Below are 13,882 nucleotides of genomic sequence, written 5' to 3'. Positions count from 1 at the left end.
GTGGTAGTACAGGGGTTATATATGACGGGTATGTGATGCTGTCATTCCTAGGCAGTCTTGTCTTTATTCTTTCTGTTGCATATGCCAGTATTTTTGGGTGCCTAGAGGCTATGGCCACATCTGGTCAACCTTGCATGGGCATCTTCAGTTGCTTACTCTTCAGTTGACTTCCCCTTGGCAAGACTGGATGTTTGTGAAGCCTAATGACTTTCAGACAAAGTTAGGTAATCAGATCTACCATAAGATAGTAGAGGATAAGAGATGGGTCACTGAAAAAGCCAATAAAGTTTGGCATGCTTGGGATAGCAGAGTGAAGTGGCAGGACCAATTTCTTCATTGTGGAGGTCCAAGATTCCTTATCAGGAAAAAGCTTTTATATGGAGATTGCTTATTGGAGGTCTTCCCACTAGGGATGTGCTACATGCCTACAAGATCTCACGGGGTAGATCCATCTTTTTAACCACATGTGATGAGACACCGATTCACATCTTCAACTCCTACCCTCTAGCGAGATAGATTTGGAGCTTTGTTTCCCATGTGTGGACCTCAGTGACTCAACAGACGCCTATCCATCCCTAGGGCCTGGGCAAGATGCTTTCTTTGTCTGCTTTACAATCAGATCATCCCTGCCTCTTCCATTTTCTCAGATGGACAGCTCTTTGGCACATCTAGTGCACCCGTAATTCTTTCATTTTTGACTTGGCATCGAGTATCCATGGTCATGTAACCCATGTTTGAGGATAACTATTATGGTAGATCTCTTCCATGGTTTCAGCAGACCTGGTCCTCCCTGATGTTGCTGTTCCTTGGCTGGATATTGTTCGTGCTACTCCTATCGCACTGCCTGCGTGATATTTGTATGTGGTCTTTTAGTAGCCTTTTGGCTTGACATGTAAATTGTTATGATTTTCTGGCTGGTCAGAAGGCCTGATGTAAATACCTTTATTTAATTTAAGCTTCTTCACGAGAGAGAGAGAGAGAGAGAGAGAGAGAGAGAGAGAGAGAGAGAGAGAGAGAGAGAGAGAGAGATCAAATGATTTGCAGGTTCGAGCAAATCAAAAACATCTGGATTTGTCTTGGGAAGTTGGACCTGATGTGCCATTGTGTTTGATTGGGGATGCTGGACGGCTGCAGCAGTGCATACTTAACCTCGGTAAGAGAAATCCATATCAAATTACATAATATATAGAAACTGAAATATTGATTGCAGGATCTATGTTGTAAGTCAGGAATCATGATAGAGCACTGAACTCTTTGAGGCTTGAGATTGTTTTCCTTCTCTGTCATAGAGGCTTGGCACTTTATGCATATCATCTTCATGTAACTCTCCAGCTTTCAGGTGTTTCATTATGACATGATCATTGTTTTTGGCAAAGTGGTGAAAGAGGGGTTGGGCTGTTTTGGTAGGATAATTGAGGTTTTGTAAGTTTAAGATGATTGGACTGAGGTCTTGAAATATCTCACGTCTTTTTCTGTAGTTGGAAATGCAATCAAGTTTACGCATGCTGGATCTGTAGCTCTTTCTGCAAATCTATACATGGGTAATGCCCTTGAGGATTTCGGTATAAAAGGCAGCAACTTATGTCGCAAGAAGTACATTGATGAGAAAAGGTCTGAAAGAGGGCATTCAAGAAGTTGGCCTTCAAAGTGCTCCATTCTAAGTCCTGGAAAGAAGGAAGTCAACCGGATATTATCTGTCATTGAAGGCTACCATGGATCTGAATACTGTGAACATTTCAGTAGTGATGCCATGAAAAACAGCAGAGCTCTATTCTCTGACACAAAAGATTTATCAGCACCAGCGTCAACTTCCAATGATGTCATAGTTGAGAAGGTCACTTTGCTGTTCTCAGTTTCTGACACAGGAATTGGAATTAGCAAGGAAAACCAGAAAGAGATTTTCAAGGCCTTTTCCCAAGCAGATAGCTCGACTACAAGGCTGTATGGAGGGACCGGACTTGGACTTAGCATTGTAGAAAGGTATGCAAAGTCAACATCTTTTTGATTTTGTGGTGATGGTTTGTAATTAAGTACTTTCTGTATTTCTAGGTATTTAGCTTTTTGATAGACAGTGATATTGCACCAGTTTGGGTAGGTGCCACGTGTTTAGATTGTTCTGATGAGTAAGTTGGTCCTGTCACATGTACACCTTCAGGTTAGGTTCGATGAATTTTTCTTACCTTACAAGTATGATCATCTTTCTGCACTTCATCTTTTCGAAGCACCTGACAGTTGTAAGGACATGAATTTCCAAGTTAACTGACTTAATCTTTTACTCTCATGCCTGTTACCAACATACACCACATTTTCCCATCAGTGTATGCAAAAGCGGTCTTTCTCTCATGTATTTCTCACACAGAACTATCTCCTTTCCTCAGCAATTTTGTGGTAGGCAAAAAAGATGAGAGAAAACCTCTTTCTGAGCCATTTTGTGCTTCCTTGGCAAGTTTGTTGTGGCCTTACTTAAAGTGACATTGGGTTCTGTCCTCCTTGGGAGCTTTTAGTGGTCCATTCTTGCAAAACAGTTGTGGATTTGCGTTGTTGCATGTCCTATGCCAACACAGATTTTTAGAGACATTCTCCATTTTCTTTTAAAAGATTTTGTAAAATGTTCCCTTGCTGTTCCTGTTTTTCTGGTTTAACTTTTCCTTAGAAATCCTGTATATTTAGAGACATTCTCATAATTCACGTGCTGCTTCTGGATTAATATATGTTAATAAGCATTGTGCATGTTTAACACTGTACACCAGTGTCATTTCACATGTTGCAAGCCGTAGATGTTTCCTAATGCCAGTTTTGTTTGTTTTTTCATGTGACCGTGTAACACATGAAAAGCAGTGTGAGTGCTCTTTTACTTTGTGGCTTCCCTTGGGACCTACTTTGTGGCCTTGCGTGAGACTAGCCTCCAGATTAATTCAGAAGTATGCCAGTCTACCAAACTCAGCTCAAATGCTTTCATGAAGGGATGCTGTTAGGGATTATCTTTTCCAACTTGATTTTATTCCTGAATTCATTGCTCACCATGGCAAAAGTCCTTTTATTCATCACAAAAGTAGAAGTCCATGGTCCAATTGGCTAGATCAGATGAGAACCCTTTTTTTGTTTCAATTTTCACATTGGAAGGTGTTTAAATTCGCAGGTTAGTAGGGATGATGGGAGGCCGAATATGGCTCAAAAGTGAGCTTGGAACAGGGAGCACTTTCTACTTCATTGCATGCTTTGACAAAGGAGATCCATCTTCCTTAGAAAACGGGAGCTCTGAAAATGCATCTCCAAGTGCAGATGATGGATTCACAGAAGCACTTGTCAATCAATCTATCATACATCGATCATCATCACTAAAGTGCAGAAAGACTCAGCCTGATATAAGTACTCAGTCTTCTACATCTGGGAATGGTCTGCTTGATGATGAGAACAGGCTGGTAATTGATGAGCTGGCAATTGAAACTCATGAAAACAACAGAGATGATTTGGCATCAAACACAAATATGTCTCATTATTCTCTCAATAATGGGACCAATGGACATTCAAAGCAAACAGGAGTTCTCTGCCAAACGTTTACAGCAGCAGTGTCCAATGCACCGGATTCAAATAATCAGCGTCTTGTTTTTAAAGGCATAAAGGTACTATTAGCAGAGGACAATCTAGTCAATCAGAAGGTAGCCTGTCAGCAACTGAAGAAGTTCGGCACTGAAGTGGATGTTGTCAGTGACGGTCAGCAGTGTATCAATGCTTTGCAGAATGGACGGGACAAGTATGATCTAATTCTAATGGATGTACAGGTATTTCCAACTGAATTGCAGTGTCAACTTGGTTTCTATTTTCTGTTTTTTAGAAGTCAGGGTGGTTGGCCTCTTATTTGATCACCGTACTCTTTTTAAATATACAGTGAAAGGAGGGTCCTTATACTAGCATCTTTTTTTTGGGGGGCTGCTGGTGGGGGGGGGGACTAATTATGTTACTCAGAAGAAGTCCTGGAATCTTATTTTAGGACTACAACCAAGGTGGTGGTTTTTTTGGGTTGACGGATGCTTTTAACGTCATGGTAGCTATAAAATGAATGCTTAGTGCCTATTTCATTGTCACAGGAAATGGAAATAGAAATGTGAAAGGCTGACATCATTACAATGGCAATACCTCAATACTAGGAAATGGCTGCTATACTAACAAACCTCTTTAATGCATGACAAAATGCCCATAGAGATAGAAGGAAGTGGAGGCTGGAGCATAAGAAGGTAGTCTGTGCTGATCAGGGCTTGAATTTTCATGTAAGACTGACATGATATCTTTCAACATTGATGCAAGCTCAACATGGCTGTTTTACCAAATGTCACATGCCTCAACTATACCCTTACCCCAGATACCTTGCACTTGGTTGAAGGGCCATTATTTTAGAAACTGATGCATCTGCATGTGCAGCTGACTAGGCATTTATTGCCACAAATTCTGGTCAGATAATCAATCACTGTCAGTTTGCACAGGCAAGGGGTGCATGAAAATTGGTTGGCCCTGCATGCATCTGCTGTATTGTGTATGAGTTCAGATACATAGGTTCTTTGTTTGGAGATTTCCTGCAGTGAATCTTGTGAAAGGAACCTATAACGTTCATAGATTGCATTAGGTGGAAGTATTGGCTTTAAAACAAAATCTCTTTGCCAGCAACTTCTGTTATGTTACCTTCATGCTTAAAATGTATATCATCTCTTCCTGCAGATGCCAGTCCTTGATGGTTTGCAAGCGACGAAGATAATAAGAGCAAATGAGCAAGAGTTTGGTTTCTCCAGGAAGCCAATCATTGGTCTTACAGCACATGCAATTCAAGGTTACAAAGACAAATGCCTGGAGGCTGGAATGGATGCTTATGCTTGTAAACCTTTTCAAGCAAAGCAACTTCTTGAAGTAATTCAAACAGTAATGCAACACTAAAGGCTGCCAGATATCAGCTAATGGGAGCAATCCTCTGTCACCTGTTGGTTGGAAGGATAGATTATGACTTCCAATGAAAACTCTTCGGTCGAGTTCATGCTCCATGGTTTGATGCTCTGTAGCACAACACTGACAAATTGGAAGCAATCTGATGAGTGCTGTGCAAGCAGTAGTACTGAAGATTTTCAAGGGACTGCAGCTTCCCCTTTGTACATTAAGATGCATCATTCTTGCACAGCCCATGAAATTGCACTTTGGGCCATAGGCTATCTGTCTGATTATGTTTTTTTATTGATATTGCTTTGGCCAAGGGATCTTCAGTAATGTATGCACTATCTGAACTTTGATGAAAAGCTCCATGGTAAGTGCTTTCCAATGGTCCAACAGAGGGTGTACAAATCTACTCTAGCTGAAAATCTATTCATTGCCAGAAACACCACTAGCAGAACATTAAATGTTCTTGCTCTGTTGTAAGGGATTCTCCACATGAATAGTCAGCCCGGGAGTCGGAAAATTTTGTCAATTGTTACTTTTCTTGCACAGCAAAAGAAAGCCTGTCTGTGCTGTTTATACACAGAAACATGTGAAACCTCATTGATGAGGCATGTTCTTCTATGGATCCTGATGTATCAATACCCGTAATGATGTTCAACGCCACCCTTCTTTCATACAGGTGTCAACAATCTGTGAACTTTTAATGCTGCTTTCCATTGAGAAGTTGGTAATGAAATGCAGCTGATTCACTCCTTTCTTCCACAAAGTTATCTTTGAAATTTTCAGTCACAAGACTTGAATCACACCCAACTGAATCACTTTGTTAGTCACTTGTATTTTTCCCTCCTGTAATAGGGCATTGCATGGCCTTGCAAGGGACATGACCTATTCACTAGAATCTTGAGAATTCTCAAGCAAGATTTCAATCAAGTTGATTCAAAACATTTGACTTTTCCAGCATCCTTGATGAAAGCTATCATAGTAATTGTTAAAAGAAGTTTTGAAGCAATACCAATACAAGACATAAATACCCCGACCCCGAGCCTTGCAACTAATGTAACATCAAGGTTTGTAGTGTTAGCCACATCTACATCCAGGTTAGGGTAGAGAAGAGGTATAAACTTGCAAACTTGCAATCTATTTGAAGCCATGTTATCTTGAGGTACACAAATGTACATCTCTATATTGTATATGTAAACACGCATGCACACATGCACATGCACACCTACACACATAGATAAATATCTTATAGTATACGTAAACACATGCACACCATGCATATGCATTGTACATTGCCAAGCTATGTATTATGTATGGCCAAAAGCCACTGGGACTTGAATAAGAAGAGTTTGTAGCACAGGGAAGAGAAATTCTGTAGAAGTAGAAGGTATGAACCAATAGAAATCCAAGGGATAGAGAAAACCTGACTATCGAATAAATTTATTGCATAAGAGCTTGTTCTCAATCCTTGTAAAGAATATACATTAGCATAAAGACCATAAATTGAGGCTATGGCTCAGTGAAACCCAATTATATTCAGCCCATATGCATTAGAGTTTGCCATACGTGAGATTAAGCAACAAACAATATGTATTTTGCTCCAAAACGGGCCTGAATATGCATCAGAATAGTCTGGTACCTATGCAGCCCAGATAGACCAATAAATTCCTATTCTGGGGCTCCAAAACGCCCTTCTTTCAGCTCAAAGATTCAATCTCTCAATCTACTACAGTAATAGGTGAAGAAACCTCAAACCAGTTCTCAAAACATCTCTCTTTGGGACAGCCAAGAGCAATATTCAGACACAGATTCAAGGTAGATTAGAGAGAACTCTTCATGAATAGCAGTAGACAACCTGTATTCCCCATTTAGAAGCAATCCACAGTAGTCACAAAGTTTCCAGATCAGTCCTCTGTCACACCTCAAAAGCTTCTCCCTGTCATCTTCTAGTCTTTCCCTTGCTTTCTCCTTGATTTGGGCCAGCAACAACTGAGTGCTTTTTCCCTGCAATTTTTCCATAGCAGTAGGCAGCCTGTAAGCGCCCTAAAATTGGGGCAAAAAAAGCAGGATAAGCCCTGCTCTGCATTCACACTACTAACCGCATGAAACACTTGTCCAAGTTCCTCTAGATTGGCCACTTTTCTACCCATAAAATGTACATTGTTCACTCTAATTGACATGTAAAATCAACTTCATGACAGAAGTGCACAAATAGTGTGTATTTAGCATGAACACAAGCAGATCAATCCCATAGGCACATAGCCAAGATATTATCACTATCAGAAATCTCTAGAGTTTTCAACTATTGGACATAGAACCACATGACATCCATCCCCTCTAAACCTGCACATCCTTTGGCGGCATGTGCCACATCTCAGGTATCAGGTTCATCTACAGTATCTTCCTCCTCTTCTTCTTCTATGTTGTCATGAGTAGACCTAGTGTCATGCTCTTCTTCTTTGTATGTGGTAGCATCCCTTCTCTTAAATTATTTGATCCTTTTTCCAACAATTGGTATCTTCAACTTTGTCCTGTCAAGCTCGCAAAGAGAATATATAGCATTATCATGTGATGTCTTACAATGTAAGGACCAAACCATCTCTTTGAGACCTTCCTGATGGTACTGTTCTGATTGTCCAGATTGCTATTATACACAAGTACCCAGTCTCCTTCTTCTATAGCTCTCACTTGAGGTTTGTGTCTCTTATCAAACCTATCTTTGTTCCGTAGCTTGGCTTCCTTCAGTCTTTGAACTACAAGCTCTGTATCTTTTGGTCTCCTTTCCAACTAATGAATCCTTAGAGCTAGCAACTCTTCTCTTCTCATCCCTTCTTCCCATGGTAAGATATTACATGTAGCAGTTACCTTCTCTGTTGGCATGATTGGTTTCTGCCCATACATCTACTCTATGGGTATATATATTATCGTAGCACTATTAGTAGTGTGAACAACCCACAAAGCATATGGAAATAACTGTGGTCACTCTCGTATCTTTTCTCTGCATGCCTTTGCTAAAGCCTTGACAATGAGTGGATGATCCCTTTTACTCTTTCTGTTCTCTTCAAGATTGTATGCCGATGTAAGTGCAAGCTTGATTCTCAACCTAGAGAAGAAATCTCTAGCCTCATCAATATCGAGTTCTCCTTTATCAACTATGATCTTACCCACATATCCATAACGACAAATCACATCTTCCAACAAAAACTTGCATATCGCACTAGTAGCTTTTGTCCTCAAAGCTTGGCCTTCAACTTGATTTATGAAGTCCTCATGTGCAAGCATAATATATCTCATTTGCGATAATCGCATAGGCATGGTCACTAAATCCACAATGCATTTGTAATGCATAGAGAAAGGGTAAGTAGGATGTGAACCATCATGGTGTCTCATAGAAGAATACATATGATAGGTAGTGCAAGTCTCAACAAATCGTAAGATATCCATGTACATCGCTTTCCACTAGTATCTCTCTTTGATATTTTCAAATGCAGGCCAAACTCCTCTAGGTCAACATATAATTTCTCATGAAATTCTTCCATAATCTACAGCTGAGTAGCCCTATCATACAATACTCATAGTCCAGTATCTCTTTTAGACTTTAGGTGATTCCAAAGAAAGCCATTCTTTAGAAAATAGCAACATGCCTTCTGATCCTCTTAAACTCATCATCTGACCATTTTTCCTTTCTTGTCAAAGTACTAATTTATTGCCTAATCTATAGCCATTATCCTTCATAGAACTTTGTAAAAGTTTCAAGTGAAGAGACAGAACATTTATCATCAAGTGTTACACCTGCAATTTTAGCCTTTTCATGATGTGTCATTGTATCCTCTTCATCTTCATACCTTGCTCTAGACATCATATTAGCTAGTGGGTTATTCTTTCTTGCTATATGTCAAAATTCACAAATCATGGATTTAATGTAGGCGATCCACTATACATTAGTGGGAAATTGAGATCACTTTTTGGCCTTTTAATATCATGTAGAGAGAGAGAGAGTGTGCACTCCACCAATGAGAAGGCTTCTGTGACGGAATTTTTTTTTGAAAAATATTTTCATATTTTCAAAATTTTTTGGGTATTTTGGATATTATTAGTTTTATTGAAATGAGTAGAGTAATTGTTGCTTTCCAGCAGTAGAGTGGAGTGACTGCTATTTTTCAATAGTAATGTTTTGCTATCATATTTAAGTCGTTTCTCTTATCGAGTAAAAAAAAGGTGGCAAAAGCCTCTCCTCATTTGAAATCTTTAAGTACTCAATGCTCATTTCCTCTCTCTTACCTCCACTCTGTAGCCTATTGAGTTTCTGTTTGTTTTCTCTCCACTCAACCACACATTTCTACCCTCCATCTTCCTACTCCATGGATGCGTCTTTTTAGTGTAGAAGACCTAGTGTTTCCATCGAGTCCATCGTCACTTTCAATATGCTTGATGAGCAGGACAAGTAGGTTCTCTTGACCATAATGAAGGGAAGTTGGATAATCATGTAGCAAAAAAAGCGGAAGAGATTTTCGACAGCTAATCCTTTTTTATCATGCTGGAAGGGCATGGTAATGGATTTCAGGCTTGGTGGTTGCATGAGGAAAATCAAAGAAGTGCGTATGCAACATGTTTTCATACATAAGGAGCTTCACCTTGAGCCCATTGCCTACAATCTCCCTCTCTATAGACCCAAGCGTTGGTGCATTTTGGTTGCATCTACTTTCTAGTATGAATGAAGATCCGTGTTTCTTATTCACCTTGTAATTGCCAAGGCCATGTTAATAGACTTATATCCATCAAGTGTTCAGGAGTAGCAACCAGTAGAATGTGTGGTAGATGTTTTGGATGTCATCCACGGCTTTGTTGGCAAAGAGCTTTAGAAGGGGAGGACCAAAGCGGCACTGGTTGAGAAGGGCATATTCATTTACGACCATTTTTATATGCCACCTCACTCCAGTGGGAAATGGAGAGCCTTTTCTAGGCTTACCTCTCTAGATTTCAAGAGTAGAGAGTGGCCGTTACAAGAGTCTAAAATAAGCAAGAGTTACAGGTGTAAAAATTTTCACAAGGTGTAGAAATACCTAAAGCTCAACATTTCAAGTAGTCAAAGTAAAATATCCTCTTTTAGGCATATAACCATTTTCGTGGACTTCTTGTCCAGCACTGAAGTCTAGACCTCAAAAACCATATTCCTAGTGAAGTCCCTAGATGCAGATAATACCCTAGAGTTTGTGGATGGAAGCAGAAATACAAGGGTACAAGACAGAATCACCTGCAAGGTGCAAATAGATTTTGTTGTCTGTAAGTATATGATTGCCACTCAAAATTTCATCTTGACATTTTTGTATAGAAGATGACACCATGTATGTGGGAAACTGTTGCCAATAAACAGACATGAGGGAATTTTTCAAAAATTCATTATAAGATATTGATGATTGGTTGGATGGTGAACTTTTGATCATTATGAAGGTAGGGTCAATGTACACATTACCACAATTGATGAGGGACTTGCACAATGATGCCACTAATCATGTGGTGGGAGGGAACTTGCTTGAGGTACTACACCAAACACATACCATACACACAAGAGAACGCTCACTCAAGAACAAATAAGAGAGATGGAGGCCAAAGCGTTTTCTTGTTCGTTTCTTCTTCTTTCTCGCACAATATAATGTATACAAAGTATAGATAAGATATAACATAAAGGAAAGTGGCCTACTAAGTCAAACAATGCCTAAGTAACTATACTAATTAATTGACATTATAACTATGCTAGTTGTAGGTAGGTGCAACAAACTAAATATAAAAAGTGATAAGTTAGTGACTATATAAGGATCATAATGACCACCGACATGCTAAGTGTAGACGCGCAGATCCATCTAGTCAAGTGTTCTATTATCAATGTTTGTACATGTTGAGCTTGCTATCTTAACACTTTCTCTCACACTTAACTGTATCTCTACAACTCCAAGTAAGCTTTCAAAAATTTCGAAGCTTCTCTGCACCCAATGCCTTTGTAAAAATGTCAGTTATCTAATCCTATGTGCTTAAGCCAATCTCTCCTACTGCAAGTACCTTCTCTCTTACAAAGTGGTAGTGCACCTCAATGTGTTTTGTCCTACCATGGAATATTGGGTCCCTAGCTAGCTGTATGTTGCTCATGTTGTCGTAATGAATGACAATTGGATCATCTCCTTGCACATCCAAATCACCTAATAACTTTTGCAGCCATACCACCTCACATGTTGCCATAATAACATGTATATATTCAGCCTCCTTTATACTCAATAAAGCAACTGTAGGTTGCGTTTTGCCACTCCATGTAACTACTACACTACCAAGGGAAAACATGAATCCACTGATAAATATTCTCTCAGACATGCCACTAGTCCAATCTACATCTGTGTATCCAAACACCTATATATCCATACTTGCCTCATAAAAAAGTCCATAATGCAAAGTTGACTTTACATACCTCAATATACATCTAAGTGCATTCAAATGAGTCTTTCTAGCCATCTATATAAACTAAATGACAATGTCAACAATATAACTCAACTCTGGCCTTGTGTAGGCATGTAAATTAGACTCCCTACTATCCTCCTAAACATAGTAGGGCCTTCTATCTCATCCCTATCATAAGTACTTAACTTCACATTTTACTCCAATGGCACTGAAAGAGGCTTACATGTTGTCATACCATACTTTGACAATATATCCAAGCCATATTGCTTTTGGGATAGCCATATACTATCATCACATTTGATCACCTCAATACCAAGAAAGTACCTCAGCTTACCCAAATCCTTCATCTCAAACTTATTCTTCAAAAAATTCTTAACTTCAGCAATTCCACTGTCACTGTTACTTGTAATAATTAAGTCATCCACGTAGATGACTATGATGTCTAAACCTACATCTCCCTTTCTCACACAAAGTGAGTGATCAACATAAAAAATATAAAAGCCAATGTTGACAAGATACTCTCGAATCTTGTCAGACCATACTTTAGGTGCTTGTTTCAACCCATATAGTGCCTTCTTTAAGTTGCACACATATGTGGAATGCTCTAAATCCTCATAACTTACTGACTCTTCCATATACACCTCTTCTTACAATTCACCATGTAAGAAGGCATTCTTGACATCTATTTGTTGCAAACTCCAACGTTTGGCTATCGCCAAAGTAATCGCATATCTAACAGTTGCCATTCTAGCAACTGGACTGAATGTCTCTTCATAATCTATGTGATATGTTTGAGCATAGCCTTTTGCAATCAACCTAGTCTTACATGTGCTAACATAACTATTTGCATTATTCTTGATTTTGTAAACCTACTTACAGCTAATAGCTTCTTGCCCTTAGGCAATGGTACTAGATCCCAAGTCTTAGTGGCTTCTAATACCATCTTCTCATCCATTTCTGTATCCCAATGAGCATGACCAACAACCTCCTCAAAACAAGTGGGCTCAACATCCTCAACCATATTTACTGTATAAGCATAATGGTGAGCTTCATAATCTTCAAAATCAAATATTTTAATAGTAATTTTTACCCTGCTAGACTTACATACCACTGGATCAATCAATGGAGTCTTTACATACCATATACTCTCTGTACACCTAGTGTCCTGACTAAAGGAATACCAAGCTCATCATTCAAACTCTCTGAACCACTGGAATCTCCATCAAATCCTAAATGGCTGGTAGATGCATCATTACTATCCGATACTTTTTTCTTCCCTTTGTCTTTATCAGCAACACTTGTAAATGCATTTGAAGATGTGGGGCTACTTATTAGTCTTCTAAACCAAGGAGTAACTGTAGATGTAGTACCAGATGACGTTTTTGGTCCACTCAGGCTTCATAATTCTTGCTTTTCTTTCAGCACATGACTATCATAATCATCATTATCCAATGCATTACCACTAGATGCATACCAACTACTCGTCTGATAAAAAATAACATCTTACTCACTTTAAACTCACTTATGACGATATGGTTATAACAACGATACTCTTTTTTCTCTAAAGAGTATCCAATAAAGATATATTTTTCAGCCTTTGCTTATTTCATAGATTATTTGACACATGAACATATGCAATATAATCAAACACTTTCAAGTGTGACACATCAGGCTTCTTGCTTGTAAAGCATTCCTCAAGGATCATCCCATGAATTGTAAATGTGGGAGTTCTATGCATAATATAGACATTACTATGAACATCTTTAGACCAAAAGCATTTTGACATATTCTTTTCAGCAACATCAACGCATGTGTAACTTCTGTAATATGTCTATTTTTCCTTTCTGCAACCCCCTTTTACTGTGGGGTATGCTTGTAAGTAAGTTGTCTCTTTATCCTATGAGACCTTAAAAAGTCACTAAACTCATTAGAGAGGTACTCTCCCACTAAGTATCAATTGGCATTATAACTATGTCAGTTGTAAGTAGATACAACAATCTAAATATAATAAGTGATAAGTTAATGGGCATGTGAGAATCATAATGACCATCGACGTGCAAGTGTAGATGTGTGGATCCATTTAGCTAGATAGTCCATTATCAATATCCACAAACACTATTAGGGAATCAGGAAATTTCCCTGCACTTTGGGAACCCCCAATACCTTTATTATTTGACCACATGGTCAAATCTTATTGTCTTACTTAAAGGTGGAGTCTATCCTAAATACTATATAGGCTACCTTTCCAAATCTCACTTTCAAATATATGGATTAAGATTTAGCCATGTGGTCAAATATTTATCACTTATTTGAAATTGAAACTTTGAAAATTTCCAAATTCTCTAATATGATATTCACACATGTTGAGCTTGCCATCTCAACAAATGAAGACATCTAACTTCCTACTTCGTTTAGCTTCAATGTTGACAATAAAAAGGTGTATCATTATTTGTATTATTTATATTGCTTTACATTCACATGATCAAAGAAATTGTTTGGATCACATTATCTCTAA

The 13,882-nt window shown here is 38.7% G+C and overlaps 1 protein-coding gene across 2 annotated transcripts in view; it reads left to right on the top strand.

The window, feature by feature from the left end:
• Window positions 1-5,800, top strand: part of LOC148032403 (putative histidine kinase 6) — a 58,595-nt gene extending 52,795 nt beyond the window's left edge. For both annotated transcript variants that reach the window (XM_087683051.1, XM_087683052.1), the window contains 4 exons: window positions 1,045-1,153; window positions 1,479-1,980; window positions 3,140-3,782; window positions 4,714-5,800. In XM_087683051.1, the coding sequence (XP_087539177.1) occupies window positions 1,045-1,153; window positions 1,479-1,980; window positions 3,140-3,782; window positions 4,714-4,926 (1,467 nt within the window). In that variant the 3' untranslated portion in view covers window positions 4,927-5,800. The remainder of the gene's footprint in view (window positions 1-1,044; window positions 1,154-1,478; window positions 1,981-3,139; window positions 3,783-4,713) is intronic.
• The last annotated feature ends 8,082 nt before the right edge of the window (window positions 5,801-13,882 follow it).

The sequence above is a fragment of the Lygodium microphyllum genome, chromosome 8 (assembly GCF_053477565.2).
Source record: "Lygodium microphyllum isolate KBCC chromosome 8, Lygodium_microphyllum_v1.1.10, whole genome shotgun sequence".
Lineage (NCBI taxonomy): Eukaryota > Viridiplantae > Streptophyta > Polypodiopsida > Schizaeales > Lygodiaceae > Lygodium > Lygodium microphyllum.
Note: the sequence above shows the minus strand (reverse complement) of the source record. Positions and strands in the feature narration are given on the sequence as shown.